Below are 17,450 nucleotides of genomic sequence, written 5' to 3' on the forward strand. Positions count from 1 at the left end.
TGTATCCAAGGGAACTCCAGTACCACTGAAAAGACAGATGGATACGCTGCCAGAGGAACTGTCACTTAGTGACACACACGCCCCACGAGACTTCTCACCTAAGTACTCACAGAACACTAGAAGCCAATGGCTCCCATGTCTGACTATACATCGGCCTGGGGCCCTCAGACTCACTGGATCAGAGTCTCCAAGTGTTGTTATAAATAAAAAACTAGCAAAAATCTTCCCATGTGATTTGGATGAAAAGAATTGTTCTGAAAGAACCGCTCTAAGCTACCACTCTCTGAAATTCTAGCATCTTACTTGGCATTCATCATTTTCTTAAGATTACCCCAAAAATGGAGGGAAAAGAAAATAATTTAAAACGTGCCCCTCCACTTTACGTTCATAGAATATCCTTTCATGTGGTGCTTAGATCTTTATGCAAGGTGTAAAAAATTCTTAGGTTGAAGTGCATGAAAACAAATGAATATTTGCCCTGAAATATTAGCATTTGTCACAAATGTGAGGTGTGGGATGGACAACGGCTCAATGTCAATGTTACGGACCCTTCATTGATAATCCAAAATCCTTATCATCTACTCGGTTTCCGGAAGTATACTTTTATAGTCATTACGGAAACATACTGTCGTTCTCTGAATAATCCTATTTAATGTTTAAAGATTAAAAAGCAGTTGCCAGGGGGAGGCCACCATTCCTCACTTACGTGTTATGGAAACACAGCAAAGGAACCTGCAGTTCAAAAATCTTCTGAAAACTTTTACTGCCCCATCCTCTTTCCCGTCTTTGCCTTTAGTGGCCATAATTCACAGAACTCACTGGGGAATTTTCCGAGAATGGAAAGAGAGGCAGGCACAGAAATACACAACGTAAACCATGAACTAGCTGGGCGTACAGTGTGTCCCCTACATACGGACGAGTCCTGTTCCGAGAGCGCGTTCCTAAGTCCAATTTGTTCCTAAGTCCAGCAAAGTTAGCCCAGGTACCCAACGACCACACTCGGCTATGTGGTACTGTACTGCAATAGGTTTATAATACATTTCACACAAATAATACAAACAAACACAAAAAATAAAGAGAACGTTCCTCATCTTACAGTACAGGACTTGAAACGCACAGCAGTGCCGTACAACAGCTGGCACACAGGGCCACGTTCGCATCTTTGAAAGCTCGCAACTTGGAGGTGCGTATGCAGGGGACTCACTGTATTTCACCCGCGCCCGGGTGGCCAAACGTTGAGCGTATCTGCAGGTTACATTCTAGTTGGGGGAAAAAAATTGTGCTTTACCCTCGAGGGGGCCCACTGCCCACAAGCTGGTGAACGGGCTCCCGCGGCAAAGCCCTGCAGGAGGACCGCGACTTGAGACTATTCTGGAAGACGGAATGAGATGCTGTACCTGTGAGCCGAGCCCGAGAGACGCCCTCCCCAGAGAAGAGGTGTTAGTGACAGACGGGGAGGAAGGCAGGCCGGAGGAGGCAGGGTGTTTGTAGTGGTTACAGGACAGTGTGTCAGGAGACGGCCTCGCAGCCTTCCTGTCAGCAGGGGGGCAGCGAGCAAAGATTTTCGGAGACGGCAAGTTATCGTACAGCACGGCGTTATCATAGAGCGCCTCTTCTCCCAGGCCGCGGCCTCGGGGAGCGGGAAGGCCGTCGTCGGGTCCCCACTGGAATACACACAGCTTGTCGTTAGCGCCTCAGCCGCAGGAAGCAAAGCACACGGAGATGTTATCAGCAGGCACCCCGCACACGTGCACAGCCCCCCACGGGTGTTACCAATACAACACACACGCCTGGTGGACTGGTTCAGAAGAACCTTTCTACCTCTGGGGACTTAGGGAAAGGGATTTTTTTCCTCAAGTCGTCCCCAGGGTCACTGGATTATGACATTTTTGTTTTGTTTGTTAAAGCAAGGGGGATAAAAAAGGTCTGACATTTCTTTAAAGAACCAGCTTTCAGAAGCCCTCCTGACACAGAAAGCTGAAGCAATGTGATGTGAGGAAAGGATGCTGGACTGGGGTCCATCCAGAGACCCAGGGCTCTGGTCCTATTGAGAAAACACACTAAGATCCCAGCAAAGCACTTTATCTTATTTCACAGTAAAACTGACTCTCATCATTCTCATAAGAATCTTATGAAGTGGGGGGAAACTGAGGCAGAGAGGTCACACAGCTGTAAGAGGCAGAGCTGGATGAAGAGCTGTGCTCATAACTACACACTACTGGGGGTCTGAGCCTCGGGCTCCCCCAGGGTAGGACGAGGGGCTCGATGCCAGGCCACCTCCGTCCTTCCAAGCCCTCCACGCGGGCATCGGGGATTTACGTTCTATGGGTCACGTGACGGTCAGCATCTCCCGCGTTCCATACTTGGTTAGGCCTGAAGAAAATGCAGTAACCCAAAAACACAGGTTATTAAAAGAAAGAAGTCAAACCATCACAGAAAAGAGGGCGTTTCAAACTGTAATTGATATAATGGCATTTAACTTTAGTGGAAAACCTTTTTACCAAGGATTAAAATAGCTACAAGCCACTTTACAACATGGGCATTAAAGTATAAATTAAAACCCAAACTCACAACCACAGCCACATTCTTTTAAGTTTTAAAGGTCTTTATAAATTGCTTTGCATTTTTTTTAAAAAAAGAGAAAATATTAATTCATATACTATGCTTCTTTTCCTCTATTTTTATATCCTTCTTGCAGAGTTCCTTTCTGCCAGAATGTAATTACAGGCTTTTGTTATAAAAATAGGAAAGGCTTAAAATTTCATAGTAGGAGTGTTTTTATTCCTTTGCAATCACTTCAGTGTGTCTATTTTTGTGGTGCCGGGGACCTATCTACACCCTAAAAATAACGCTACATGAAGATAAACGTGGATGTGAGAGTTTCATAATCACAGCCCAGCATATATCTGTCCAGGGTTATTAAGATGGTCTAGACCAGACTATCATTTTCCTAAAATACCAAAGGATTAAGTCACATGGAAGACTTAGAAAACAAACTCCACAGAACTTCTAGATTAAAAGTGTGTGCGTGCCTGTCAGAAGGTCCTTTCTGAGATTCACTTTCACCTAGGCCTCAGGGGGAACGCTGTATGGGTGAGAATTACTGAAGCTGAAACACTGCTAAAATGTCAGGTATTGGCTCAAAAGTAAGAACTTAATAAAACTGAGAAATGAAGCTTCCCCTAAAACAGAGGGCCGGGTCACAGAGCCCGGCAAGTAGAACAGTAGTTTAAAGAGAGGCCAGAACTTCAAGGAAGCCCTTAACAAGCAAGAGGGCCGCACACGGAGCACAGGAAGCTCTGTCTTAATCACCTGTGCTGCCCACTCAGGGACGTACACAAAGAAGTGATTCCTAGATGCAGAGCCTTGGAGAACGGCAGCTTTTCATTTACAAACCAGCTTAACCTGCACTTGACCTAAAGAAAGCTCATTCCTGGGGGTGCCTGAACCCGTGCAGTATTAAAGGGAAAGAAAGGGTGGGGGAACTAGACCGGCGTCTGGGTAGGTCTGTGATTTCTCTAAACCACGTGCATGGGGAGAAACCCCTCTGGGGAAAGGTACACGAGGGCGCCTTCGGGCAGGAAGATTCGGAGACAGGTCTGCGTGTTATCCTTCCAAAGATGCTGGCGCTGACATCACAGGCTCGGAGGAGCAGACTGTCGTACGAGGCTGGGGTGCCGGTCGGGTCTCCGAGGAGGGGGAGGTTCTGGTCAAGACCAGCGAGGGAGGCCAAGAGCCGGGTCCCCTTGGAACGGGCGCAGTGACCAGGACGCAGAGGCGCAGTGACCAGACCGGGACCTGCTCCTGTCAGGCCACCACGGGCTTCCCCGAGCACGGGGCTCCCCGAGCCTCTGTGCAGGGTGGACAGCTACAGCCACAGTGGGTGCCAGACCCCCTCCGGCCCTGGAGACCCCGAGGCAAAGGTGGTGCTGGGAATGGGGAGGCAGGGCAAGGAGGAGACTGACTGGGCCTCACGTGCTCTTGTGGGATAGCGCTCATGTCCCGGCCACCCCCGACCACCCTGGACTCAGACAGGACTCCATCCCATGGGCTGTGCAGCTGGGACAGGATTTCAAAGTCTGCCCGCACCCCGACACCCACGTCCTAACACAAGCCAAGCCCCTTTCATCTTAACCTGCACCCGAGCACGTCCCTGCCAGGCCGGCCGCCGCCGCCTCCTCCCACCCCCCTTCCTCCTCCACTAGACGCGGGTCCCAGCTACACTGAGTCCACCCTGCGGATGCGGGAAGGTGCCTGGGGCTGGCGGGAAGGTCATTACCCCTCAGCAACACCTTTCTGATCATGACTTCTGACGGTGTTTAGTTAATGGCATTGACAAGAATGACACACTGTCTACTGGTGTCCGATTACCTACGTGCTCAAACGTGCATTAAGATGAACGGGGTCTCGAAAACGAGAGAGACGGGGTGGAGTTTTCCTCTTGCCTCTGAGCGTAAAAGACGCGTTCTCTCACTTGGACAGAAGGGAGGGTGTAAGTGGCAGAGCCCCGCCTCCCCGCACGGCTGGCCTCGCTCTGCGCGGGCACTCACCGAGCCGCCGATGCAGGGGACGTCGTCGTAGTGCAGCGCCGTCCCGCTGGGGTGCGCGTAGCCGTTGGCGGTGCTCCCTACGTATGGGTTCGTGGACAGAACACGCCTGTTCAGGAAGCTGAAAGAGAGGAGACAGTGACAACCCTCCCCGCCGATGACCACGCCTTCCGGGGGCGCCGGTGGACGCTCGGGCTCGGTCCGAGGCTGCGGGGTAGAGCGGTGTCAGGACCCAGGCAGAAGTGGGCGCTCCTACAGCCACGGGGCAGGCTCCGCACCTGCAGGACAGGACACCTACCGCCCGCCCGCAGGACTGCGGCCCAGGCCGGTGACCACCCTGCTGGCTGCACAGAGCCAGGCCCGCGCGGCCGGGACTCGGCAAGTAACCACCTGCCGTACCATCAGCAGTCTACAGCAGGGGCTCCGGCCTGCTTCTGTCCATAAAGCCTTGCTGGAGCATCCTTCTTCACCTGGACTCTTCCGTAACGAATCACCTGTGGCTGCCTTTATTTCTTCACATGCCTCTTTCATGAGCCTATTAATTCTAAAGGCAGAGACCATCTGGCCTGCAGTGCTGAAGTTCTGGCCCTCTGGATTTTTTCAGGGGAAGCGCACAGACCCTGTTCTATAAGCACTTTAGAGCGTTTACCCTACAGCATTCCTTGAGTCCTCAGTGCTTGTCCAGTGGCACTACCCACCGTCCCCTCTGCCCCTCACGGCCCTGACCTGCCGGGAGCCTCTGACAGCGGCCACCTCCATCCCGTGGGAGGCAGGACTCTGCTCAAAGCCTCCAGGGGCTCCCGTGTCCGCGGCCGCCCGCCCCGTGCCTCCCGCCCTCCAGCCCAGGCTCCTGCGGGCTCTCGCGCGCTGGCCAAGGCCCCCCACCTTCGGCCTGCAGCTCTCCTCCGAGACCCCTCCTCCTTCCGGTCTCGGGGGCAACTCCATTAAGACGCCTTCCCAATCGCCCCACTTCCCAGCTCTGTGTCCCTGTCCTGTCCCCCAGTCCTTCCCACCACTCCCAACCACCTGTCACATCACATAACCGTGCGTCCGCCGTCGGCTTTCCCCACCAGGACGTGAGCTTCAGCAGGACACGGCCTTTGCCAGCTGGGCGCGGCGTGCCCTGGGCGGCGGCTGGCACACAACAGGTGCTCGGCAAACGCGAGCTGCGGGAACGGAGGAGTGAATGCGGGAGGAAGGGCTGCGTGAGTGGTTCGCTCCTGATGTTATAAATGCAAAGCCTCAACGCCTAGGGAAGAAACGACCTGGATAAAATTTTCCCCTAATCGGGAAAACTAAAACAGCCTGAAAGTAAAAAATAATTTTTTTTCAAATGTTGCTTCTTCTTGGGATCTTACCTTTCTACGGTAACTACGTGAATAAAAAAGAGAGCACGTGAGAAAAAGTGAGGGCAGCAAGGGGGAGGGTGAGAACTGCCTCCCTGACAAGGGGTCTTGCAACGAGCTACACTGGGACTCCTGGTTCCGAACAGAATGCGGAAGGGGCTGCGAGGAGTCGGCCCCCGGCGGCCTCAAAGCGGCAGTTTCCACCCGCCCAGCCCCGCGGCTGCAAGGCGGCGCAGGTGCACGTGCTGCCCTCTGCTGGGAGAACACAGGACGCGCGGCGAGTCCCGCCCTAGACACGACTCCTTCCTTCACAAAATAACTCTCCTTGCTTTTTTTCTGATACAAAAATATATATCACTAGTCTATCCTTAAAATACACTAACGTATATTTTGGATAAGATAATGTGTAGAAAAGAAAGAACACAAGAAAGAAAGATTCGCCTTGTTTTAGATACCTATTTAAAGTGTTCTGGTTTAAACATCCCGTTTGAGGGCGTTTTGGGGGTGGGGTTTGGTGAGTGACAGGTAGGACATGGGATGACCACGCCCTCCCCGTCCAGCGCCTGTGGCCTGGGCACTCCACTGCCTGCAGGCACGGACACCCGGATGGGTTCTGCGTCCTGGCAGCCGGCCCCCTGCCCAGGGGCTGTCTCCTGCCTGGTCTGTGTCCCTGGTTTCTGGAGCCCAGCCTGGCACTCACACGGGGGACACAGAGGCCAGGAAGGAGCGTGGACCATGAGGGGTAGGACGGAAGCTCACTCACTCGGAATAGACACCAACAGGATGCTTCTGACCCACAGGACATAAACGGAGGTCACAGACACACAGGAAGTCCTGTCCCAGCTGGAAGAGATCTCGGCCACCAGCTGGGCTGCCCCTCACCTCACAGAGGGGACCTGGGCCTGAAACGGCACATGGATCCAAGACCAAGCAAGAGGCCCTCGCCTTCTGGCCTGGCACTCTTCCTATAATAGGATTTTCAGCCACAAAGCAAAGTGGAAATGAGATAAGAGACTATATGCCATGTGTTAAACCAAAAACAGAAGACATAGAAAAAAACATATATATTGGTAAAATATACGTAACAGAAATGCTAGCCTCTTAACCACTTTGAAGTGGACAGTTCCGGGGTGCCAAGTGCATCCACACTGTTGTACAGCCGTCACCGCCACCTGTCTCCAGCATCGGTCATCTTCCCCACCCACCACCCCACTTCCTGCCGCTGTGGCTTTGCCTGCTCTGGTGCCTCACGTGAGCGGGACATCCAGCACGTGTCCTCTCGCGTCTGGCTTCTTTCACTTAGCATAATACCTTCAAGGTACATCCGTGCTGTCAGGAAATGTATTTTAGAATAAAACCCGCCAGGGACTCAGATGAGAGGGTGACTCAAGGTGACAGCTTCCTGTCCGTCTGTCCAGGCCCCCTCTGGGTCCACACTGGTCTACAGCTTCTGTTGTCATCAGTGTCACAGGGAGACACTGGAGAAGAGTTCCAGAAGAAAGCGTCAGAACATGTGCCTTGGGTCCTAACACTTACGTGCGTCTCATTTCACAACAGGCTGCAGGAAAGTCTGCTTCAACTGCTTCCCATCACTGGTCCTCTTAAACAGACCCCTTTTCTGAGAGACGTTTACATTACTATTCTTTTACTGTCCTCTTCCCAAAATATACCATGGCCCTTTCTCCCTCAGACAGAATCCAGTGCACAAAAAATCCCCCTAATAAACCCGAAAAGATGCGTTAACTGGCTGCCAATTTACATAAAGGCAAAAATTAATTTAACCTTAGATTATGCGTCACACTGGCAGGCGCCCATATTTTGTATTTTGAACACTCTTTCCCTGTTAAATCTCTTCTCTCTTAATTTTTACAGAAGGTTCAGCAGAAAACTAAAAAATACGAATAAACTTTACTGCTAAGTGGCACCTCCTATAAAGGTTTTAATGGGGTAGCAACGACTCTGGCAGCCGTAAACCCATTACGTGCATACTTTTGATAAATCGGTTTTCAGAATTACAATCTACATTCCTGTCTCGAAAATGTGACCTTCCCACATTGGTTTCCATCCATCCCATTCATTTGTGTTCTAGGGGAAATATTTTTAGTCAGGGTTTCTCTTAAATGTGGTTATCAGTTTGCTTATTATTGTTGACATTACATGTGGACTTAAGAGAGGCTTTTTGGAAGCTAATGAAGTCCAAAAATAGTACAGTTAACAACCGTAAACCCCTTTATTTCATGTCACTCTAGATGCGTCGATTCTGCAAAAGTGAACTTAAGAATATTACCTTTCTTAAAAAGCTACTGTAAATGTGCTTTATTTAAATACTGCACAATTAGGAGGTTCATTGTAATTTACCTACACTTTGCTGATTAGATAGAATGTTATGATGGAAAAAATAATGAGGGTGAACAGTCAGCACTTGACTGTGTCACCCTGGTTTTCACACAAAAGAACAGTGGTGAGACTAGGTAGTTTGCACTTCAGAAATCCTCCAGCATTACTGGAGATTTCCCGGTAAAGTTGTACAAGATCAGTTCATTTCGCCAAGACTATGTACCTTAACTGGGTGGAACATGGAGGCTTCATTCCTAACTAACGGTGTCTTCATTTTAGTCAGCCTCAGAATGTCCTAGCCAAGCAGAAAATAAACGTTCGCTCTACAACCCCATTCAAGACCCGAAGGAAGACTGCTCCAATCCCCTAGGAACACCGCTTGTGTGGAAAAACTAGATGGTGGTGTTTGTATTAAACAGCAAATAGCAGCATAAACATTTGAGTTCATCTTCTTCCTACTCAAATGGTAGGAAGTTGCTGGAATGTCTATCATCACTTGCTGATCACATAACTCCATCCACTGCTCTGTTTCGATCTGCCTCTGCTCGGCCCCAATCCAGCCTCTCTAAGGACGAGAGAAACAGAAGCAGGATCAAGGGATCAGCGCTATGAGCGCTAGATGGCTCAGACACCATGTCGCCGAAACTGTTTTCCACACAAGGAAGCTGGAACACTGACAGGTTAGGAATGACTCGCCCAGACTTTCCACTTAGTAACTACTGCAGCAGGACCAGAACCCGAGTTCCTTCCTCCTGGCCCAGTGTGTCCCCTCGTAATCCCACGAGCACGCTCTACACCAAGGACCAGCAAGCTCCCGCCGAGCACGGCCACGTCCACAGGTTTCACGACTGTCCTGCTGTTCCCGCCCGGCCACGAGGAGCTGAGCGTGGCAGCAAAGAGGGGTCGTCACAGTGGGGAACATGTGGTCTGCACAGCGGAGAACAGTCACCATCTTGCCTTCACAGAAAAGGATGACCAACCCCTGCTTTGGAGAGTGGACAGCGGACAGCATGAAAAAGGAACCAGCCACTTCTTAATTTCACAGACACATTCCTACAAGTCAGCAACCCTCAAGCATTTCAGCCTTTACATCCTTCAAAGTTACTGAAGACACTCAAAGAGCTCTGGTTTACATGGGTGTGAGCGATTGATGCTGACTGTACTTGAAACTGAAACTCAGAAATGTATTCACTTTTATTTATTTCAAAATAACAGGAACAAATCCACCATATTTCACCATATTTTTATGAAAATTAATGATATTTTCCAAAATTTAAACAGATGAGTGAGAAAAGTGGTACTGTTTTACATGTTTGTAAATCTATTCAATCCCTGGCTTAATAAAGGACAGCTGGATTCTCCCACGTTCATCTACATTCAACTGGCTACAATGTGTTGTTTTGGTTGAAGTACATGAAGAAAATCTAGTTTCTCACAGACATCTAGTTGGGAAAGTGGGGCATATTTTAATAGCTTTCCCAGGTCACGGCAGATATTCTTTGATGCTACACCACAACTCGACGCGTGGCAATTACTTAATGATTAGTTGCCGTGTAGAATCTGAAATTGTGAACTTTCTGTCCTCTCTTCCATGAAAACCCGTTCGTTTATCTTGCTCGTGGGATGGACCTTTTACTCCTACATGACTTTTGCGTACCTTTCAAATGCACACGCGTCACTATACAATACCAAAAACATCCACTCGACGTCACCTCCAATCTCATCAGAGAAGTCTGAGTATTGGGAAGGCGTCAGCTCCCAGTGGCAGATGCAAATCTCCTAAAAGTCTCATTTCTGAGCGAAAGCTCAATGCCACCACAGGCAACAAACACTGCCAGCCACTTTCCTTGAGATGAGAGGCTCACTCGGTTCATTTTTGAAAAAGGGTCTGAAAACACCTACGTCTGAATAACCACAGTTCACCTGTTAGTTGTTCCTTCAAGTAAAAATGAAAACACGGTGGAGGGGAGGCAGCTAGTCGAGCCAGCAACTCAGTCTCACAAGTGTCTCCTCAACACAACACCACAGCTCAGTAAGGGCTGTCGTGTCCTGCCCACCACGTGACGTAAATGTTAAAGAGACACGTACTCGAGAGACTTAATAAAAATATCTACTATCTGGCCCTTCACAGAAAAAGCAATAACTGCACTGCTTCATCACGGACATCTTTTTTTCTTTTCTTTCTTTTTTCTTTTTTTCTTCTGGTATACCTCATGGCGCGCGGGATTTTAGTTCCCCAACCGGGGATCGAACCTGTGCCCCCTGCAGTGGAAGCGTGGAGTCTTAACCACTGGAGCGCCAGGGAAGTTCCCATCACAGACATCTTAAGTGAACACAGCATTTCCTTTGACTACACGTGTGTGGCGGTGACAATGGTCCCAGCACAGTGTGGTGCGACCACTGATGGTGCTAAGGCATCTGCCCATCCACCACACCCCCCTCCCCGCCCCCACTGCTTTTGCAGCATTGATGCAAATGTCACTACACCGAAGAAGAAAAAAAGTTTCTTAGCATCCTTATGCGAATAGTTTTGACCTCTGGGACTGCCTGAAAGGGTCTTGAATACCCCAGGGGTCAGCAGAGCATACTTGGAGAACAGCTGCTATAATTCTCTTGACTTCATTATGTTAAAGAAATAGACACGGTTCAAAAGAGTGTTTTTGTACCAACAGTCCTTCTTTTTAAGTTTTAAAAGTATGTGATTGACGGCTTTGAAAACTCATTCACTACAGCAATAGGTAGAACTAGCTCTGCTGTATAGAACTGTTCCCCTAATACAGGGGTCCGCAAACTACAGCCCATGGGTCAAATCTGGCCCCCTGCCTGTGTCTGCAAATAAAGTTTTATTGGCACACAGCCTCGTCTGGTCTATTCACTTATGTACGTGACTGCGGTGACAGAGCTGAGTGGTTTTAACAGGGAACATTTGGTCCACAAAACTAAAGATATTACCATCTTACTTTTTGCAGAAAAAGTTTGCCAAGCCCCATTCTAATAGAAAACACAGGAGACTGAAATGAAAATATTTCAGCAAAGTCTGGATCAATAAAACATTACACAAAAAGGAGTATCTTTAGCTGCTCCCCCCACTTAAGGCTACATACTTACACAAAAAGTAAAAACAAAAACAAAAATTAGGGAAAAAACAAAGTTGCTTAACGTCAGTGCCGCTTTGCAGGGCAGGGGATCTTACCAGAAGGTCTGCTTGGCCGTCTGAATGACGTTTGCGGACATCTCCACGTCTATGTAGTCGTAGTGCAGGGCCCCGGGGTCTGTTGAGGACCCCGTCTCAGCCAGCAAAATCCCAATCCATCTGCCCATGTCTTCAGAAGAAGACGCCTGTTGAGGCGAAGAGGGGAGAGTGCATTTTACTTAAGTAACGTAAAGAGTCTTAACATTTTCATAAAAATGTCAAAAAAGAGACGACATAACAGGAAAGGCAGGGAAACACAAAGCACATGAGGACGTAGATGACAGCAAGGATGCAGTCACTGCCTGAGTCACAGGGTTGACATCACATTCACTCTAAGCCTTACATTCACTCTAAGCCTTAATGCAGAAGCTGCATAACAGTTATTTCCAAGGAAATAAAAACCTGAGGTTCTAAAATGCCTCCCAATTATTTTGGGGAAAGGCACTAGGGTGTAAGACATGGAAATTAATGGGATTATTTAAATCTCAGCTAAAGGAAGTGTTTTAGAAAGCCTCCTTAATTTGGCAACAAAATCTGGGCAGCAGAAGGAACCCCTCCCACCACAGCTGCCTAACCTGGAAACCACGTCAGGCCACGGCCCCTGTAGGTCACCAAGTCTGGTGACCAGGAGCCCTTGCTGTGGTCTCCTAAATGGGCCCGAAATGGCAATTTTATTTTCCTGATTAGATAGTATACAAAATTAACCTACTTTCATATTAGTTGCCTTTATCTGGGTGTAGTAATGTTTATAATCATTGGGCTGCTTTGTGCATGTCATTTTTTTTTAATAAATTTATTTATTTATTTATTTAATTTATTTTATTGGCTGTGTTGGGTCTTCGTTGCTGCACACGAGCTTTCCCTAGTTGCTGCAAGCAACTCTTCATTGTGGTGCGCAGGCTCCTCATTGCAGTGGCTTCTCTTGTTGTGGAGCACGGGCTCTAGGCGCGTGGGCTTCAATAGTTGCGGCACATGGGCTCAATAGTCGTGCTGCACGGGCTTAGCTGCTCTGTGGCATGTGGAATCTTCCCAGAGCAGGGCTCGAACGCATGTCCCCTACATTGGCAGGTGGATTCTTTACCACTGCACCACCTAGGAAGTCCTGTGCGTGTTATTTTTTAAGATGTTTTAAATATTCTCCAAATGTCATCTGCCTAATTTGCAAGTCTGAAATACATCTTTAAGATTTGGTGCATTAAAATTTTAAGCCATCCTTGTTATGTGATTTAGGAGATCAATTACATTACATTCGTAATGGCATTTCAAATGTCTAAATACTTTTGGCTAATCAAATATGTAATATTTAAAGTTTAGGGGAAATTGAGCTGTTAAATGTATGCGTTCACTGAATGTCAAAGAAAAAATAAATTTTTAACTTTTTGAAAAAATTACAAAGTTTTTACATAAAGAAAGATCTGTAAGTTTAGCTTAAAGACTTAAAGAAAATTGGTTTCATCATTATAACCTTGGCGAGTTGAACACTGATCAGAACACAAGTAATCACATACACCCCGGGGCAGGCACAATGACCTCTCTGGAGGGAGAGCCGCTGATGAGGGAGAAGTTGTGTTTTGTGTCCTGATAGAATTGTCTAGTGACATTGTACAAGCCACAGGTCACCCCCAGCAGTAACACACGAGGCCACTGGACAAAGGGAACAGATTCCAGGTATGTGCCTCACAGAGAGGAAGAATGTAACCAGTGCTTACTAAATGGAAATGCACTAACTTGACTACTTGGATCATAAAAAGATATCACAAATACGCTCTCTTCACTGGTCTTTTGTCCTTCTTGAGACAAAATCTATGTCAAGAATGTATCTATGACTGAACTTCTATCCATGTATCTGTAACTATTTCATCTAAGCGTTTTCAAAACTATTTTAACATAATGTCTAAGATGTGGTTGATACTATGACACTATTAACTGTTTTCTACATTGTTCATTTTAAGAAATTTCCTCATAGGCTTTTAAAAAATAACTGTGCACTGAATTTAGAAGTATTAGTTACAATCTTGTGGCTTTTAGCATATATAGGTATAGATGTGGGTGTATACGTGTATATATGCATATACATGTATGTAACACACACAACATAGAAACATGCCTGAATATATGTATGTACAAACATACTCATTCACACCATTTCCCACGACTACGAACAGGCCTAGGAGCTATGACACCCCAGCACCTCTGAGCACACCTTCCACCCAGATCCTGGCTTCTAAATACCATTATCCACTAGGAGGAGCCCACTAAGAGCTCTTGGGAGCATGGCTGATTCCAAGAGGCCTGGGGCAGGGAAAAGTACAAGACAAGCCTGGAACATCTTGTTGCATCATAACACGAGGAAAGCGCTCAAAGAAAGATGGGGACCGCAGACTGCGGTGTCCTTATTGAGGGACATAGCAAAGGCCACATAGCTCAAAGGGCTTTCTGCCGGCCAACTCTGTTCACTGGACCAGGATTAATCATGACAATAAAGGATTACAATCACCGATTAAAACAATCATCTACAACCCCCCACTGATATGCATACATATATAAATGAATGAATAATTAATTGAAAGGGAAACTTTCCTTATAGCAGATACTACCTCGTACGTATAGAAGGAATAATGGAATTAGAAAGTCCCTGTTGAGTAGCTGTCATTATAACTGCTTCAGGCAAGAGTCATTCATTCATGGAAGCTAACAATTAGTGGGAGGAACTGTGAGTGACAGGATATTGAAAGAGTCTCGAAGAATCTTCCCACGTTAAGCTTATTAAGGACAAATGGGAAGCACAGCTAACTCTGCAGTAGGGAGGCCGTGCAGACACTCCACCCATAGGATCAAAGTTAACATCACCAGTCGTGGGACAGAGTAACGGGTATGCCTGCTGATGTGATGTAGCGCAAAACACACCACGGCTTCCGTGGGCCCCGCCAAGCGTGCCCACCCCAGATTCAAATTTCAAGAAAACAGCAGATATGCCCAATCTGAGGGACCTTCTACACAATGACTGCTCTGTGCCTGTCCCAAGTATCAATGTCATGAAACCAGATGGAGGAAGCTAAAGAGACTGCAGCTGAATTCAACACACCAGCTGGGGTTTCCTCCTGCCGACAAGGGACATTACCGGGGTAACTGGGAAATCTGATTAAAATCTGTAAGTCAGACAACTGTATTGCATGAGTGTGAACTTCCTGGTTTTGATAATTATACAGTGGTTTTGATAAAAGAATGCCCTCATTTTCAGCAAATTCACATTGAAGTGTTTAGGGATAAAGGGAAAACATGTCTATAAAAGGGTCTGAAAATTTTTACATACAGAGAGAGCGAGAAACAGAGAGAAAGAGAGGGAGGGAGAAAGAGGGGGAGAGACCACGCAAGAGATATCACGCGTGGTGAAATGTTAGTATTTGGGGAATATGGGTGAAGGGTACATGGGATTATCCGTACTAGTTTCACAACTTTTCTGTAATTCCAAAATTATCTCAAAGGTTAAGATAAAATGGTCTCAGAAAAAGTACAGAATACAACTTGATTGGCCGGATCTCTGTATTTCCTCACGGATTCAGGCAAATGCTCTGGTTATGTTGGAACGCTGAGTGTGGTTACTTGTGTGTGTGTGTGTGTGTGTGTGTGTGTGTGTGTGTGTGTGTGTGTGTGTGGCTCAATGACTTCAATCGGGAAAGGGCAATGAAACACAACCACTGTCTTTCAGGGATGTGAGGCTGCACCTACAGGGCCGGGAGCAAAGACAGGAGAGGCCCTTCCCACCCAGCCCCTTCCCACCCCTGCCGCTCCCCACGGGGTCTCCTGTTTCCACCCAGGGTCCAGCCAGCGGCTCACTTTCACCCCCGAATCTAGCCCATGCCAACCCACGCCTTCCAGTCCTCGCAGCCTCTCTCAGATCTGCTGCCAAAGCTCTCATGGGACACCTGCATTGTTTTGCATCAAGAGTACAGTTTCCTCATTTACATTTTCAGCTTCTTCTGCTGCCATCCAGCCTACCGCTTTCAGCCCGCATAAATGCTTACAAAGCACACCCACTCTAGCCCAACGCTCTGCTTTACAGACAAATAAAGAAGCCGAGAGAGGTCAACAGATTGGGTGGTGATCAAAGTCTGCAACAGAACCAGGACTGGGGCCCAGAAATCCTGACCCCAGCCGGGCCTGGCGTCCTTCCTGTGACATCGGCCGCTAGGGCAGGCTCGGTCCTTCAACCTGTTATCTAAAACTATGGGGCAGGACCTCTGTGGGAGGAAGAACTATGTTGTTAATCTTTTTTTGCCCCCACCAAAAAAAAGCAGTCTCTGAAGCAAACTCCTATCCTACCAAGACCTTGTGGGTTGGCTAATGGGGCCCCTCTGATCTTGGTCACAAGCCCCTGCCCTGTGCTCCACTGGCAGTGTCACTGACGTTGTGTAGAACTTGGTTCTGCTTCTGATTAATTTAGAACACACGTCAGCCATTCCACCAAACCCAAAATATCCTCATTTCTATTGACTGTATAGCATAAATACATGGACTCTGGAAACTCTACACTCTGAAATCTGTGTAAACATGGAAATATGTGTATATACATGTGTGTATCTTTGTATTTTAATCACGATAATGCTAAGTGGGAAAAAAAAGACAAATGAAAAAACTGGGCAGAAAATAAATTAATAATAGACGGTAAATTAAAATTTTAAATTTCAAAAATGAAAGTTTTAAGTGTGTAGCTAAGAAATTAGTTTTTATTGCCTTTCTCTGCTTCCGTGAATGAGACAGTCTGAAAAAGCAGCCAAACAAGTGACAAAATGCATGCAAAGCCAAGCGTCCTTACACACTAAAGGTGTTCTCTTTGTTCTTTTGTGATCTGGCTGTCTGGCCACTGTGCATAGGCAACTGGTGGTCAAAAAACACCTGCTCCAACTGTAAAGAAGCCCAGAACATTCCGAAGGACAGCTTGAAGGAAATGCCCAATTCAGAGGCAGACCACGGTTAGGGGAGAAGTTTTACTGGAAATTTTTTTAAAAAGTTGTTCTGTGGCTGCTTTTAGAAAGCGGCCTACTGCCTGGAATTGTGTCCTGAATTTCCACGCAAACACGAACAGAGAGGGAATCAGACAAGGAGGTAACCTGGTGAGCAGCCTGCCGTGGACACTGCACGGAGAACTGGCTGTGCCGTCCACATGGCTGGGGCCCCTCTGGAGGTCAGCCAGGTGCGAGGAGTCGACGGGGGAGCCCGCGGCTGGACCCTGGAAGGCAAACCACCGCGTGCGAATGCCGGCAGCCCCTACCTCCAACACGGCCACCTCCTGGCCGTTTCGAAGCAGCCGGAACGTCAGCGGGTGTTTGGAGTCCAGCCCCGGGATGACCTCGCAGCCGCGGAGCGGGATGGAGACGAGGTGGGCCTTCAGGTCGGCCCTGTCCTTGTGGAGGATGAGCTTGTTGTCCTTCACTCGGCACCAGCGCTCCCGCCAGCGGCTGTTGGACAGCACGTTCAGGTAGCCTGCAAGGAGAGCCTGCCCGTCAGCCTCCCCGGAAAGATGCACCCACGTGGGGGTCTCTAAGGAAGGCCGGGGAGGCTGGCAGGAGGAAACGATCCCTGCACACGGCCCCCCCGCAAATGCAGGCTCCCGAGAGCAGTGAGAGCCACCACTGCAAGGTGACTCCTGTCCACCGGCTCTGGGGGCTGAGACAGCACAGACCACCCAGGAGCCCGAACACACTGCACGGTGTCACGTGTGCTGAGGACCAGCTCCCGGGTGTCCACGGGAGCCCAGAGCACGCCTGGACGGATGCGCGAGAAGTCGCTGAGCCATGGGTAGTTGGAAGGAGAGAGGCGATGAGGACGTGCTGCTGTCCTCAAACAGCTGAAGGGACCCCACCCAGGAAAGGGTTTGGGGTCATCCCAAGTAGCTGCAAATGACAGAACTAGTGCAAAAGTGACAGAGAGGCAGATTCTAGCTTCACATGAGGAATAAGACCGCCTGAAAATGAAAGCTATCCGAAAAACAGGCAGCCCTGGGAGGTGACGAGTGCCCCACCACTG

The 17,450-nt window shown here is 48.4% G+C and overlaps 1 protein-coding gene across 3 annotated transcripts in view; it reads right to left on the minus strand.

The window, feature by feature from the left end:
• AFAP1 (actin filament associated protein 1) overlaps window positions 1-17,450 on the minus strand; it is a 155,119-nt gene that overhangs the window by 19,808 nt on the left and 117,861 nt on the right. For 2 of the 3 annotated variants that reach the window (XM_057705777.1, XM_057705778.1), the window contains 3 exons: window positions 16,696-16,907; window positions 11,424-11,569; window positions 4,551-4,668 (listed from right to left, as the gene is read on the minus strand). In XM_057705777.1, the coding sequence (XP_057561760.1) occupies window positions 4,551-4,668; window positions 11,424-11,569; window positions 16,696-16,907 (476 nt within the window). Of the gene's footprint in view, window positions 1-1,397; window positions 1,665-4,550; window positions 4,669-11,423; window positions 11,570-16,695; window positions 16,908-17,450 lie in introns of all 3 variants that reach the window. The other variant, XM_057705779.1, reaches the window with a different exon arrangement.

The sequence above is a fragment of the Hippopotamus amphibius genome, chromosome 13 (assembly GCF_030028045.1).
Source record: "Hippopotamus amphibius kiboko isolate mHipAmp2 chromosome 13, mHipAmp2.hap2, whole genome shotgun sequence".
NCBI classification, from domain to species: domain Eukaryota; kingdom Metazoa; phylum Chordata; class Mammalia; order Artiodactyla; family Hippopotamidae; genus Hippopotamus; species Hippopotamus amphibius.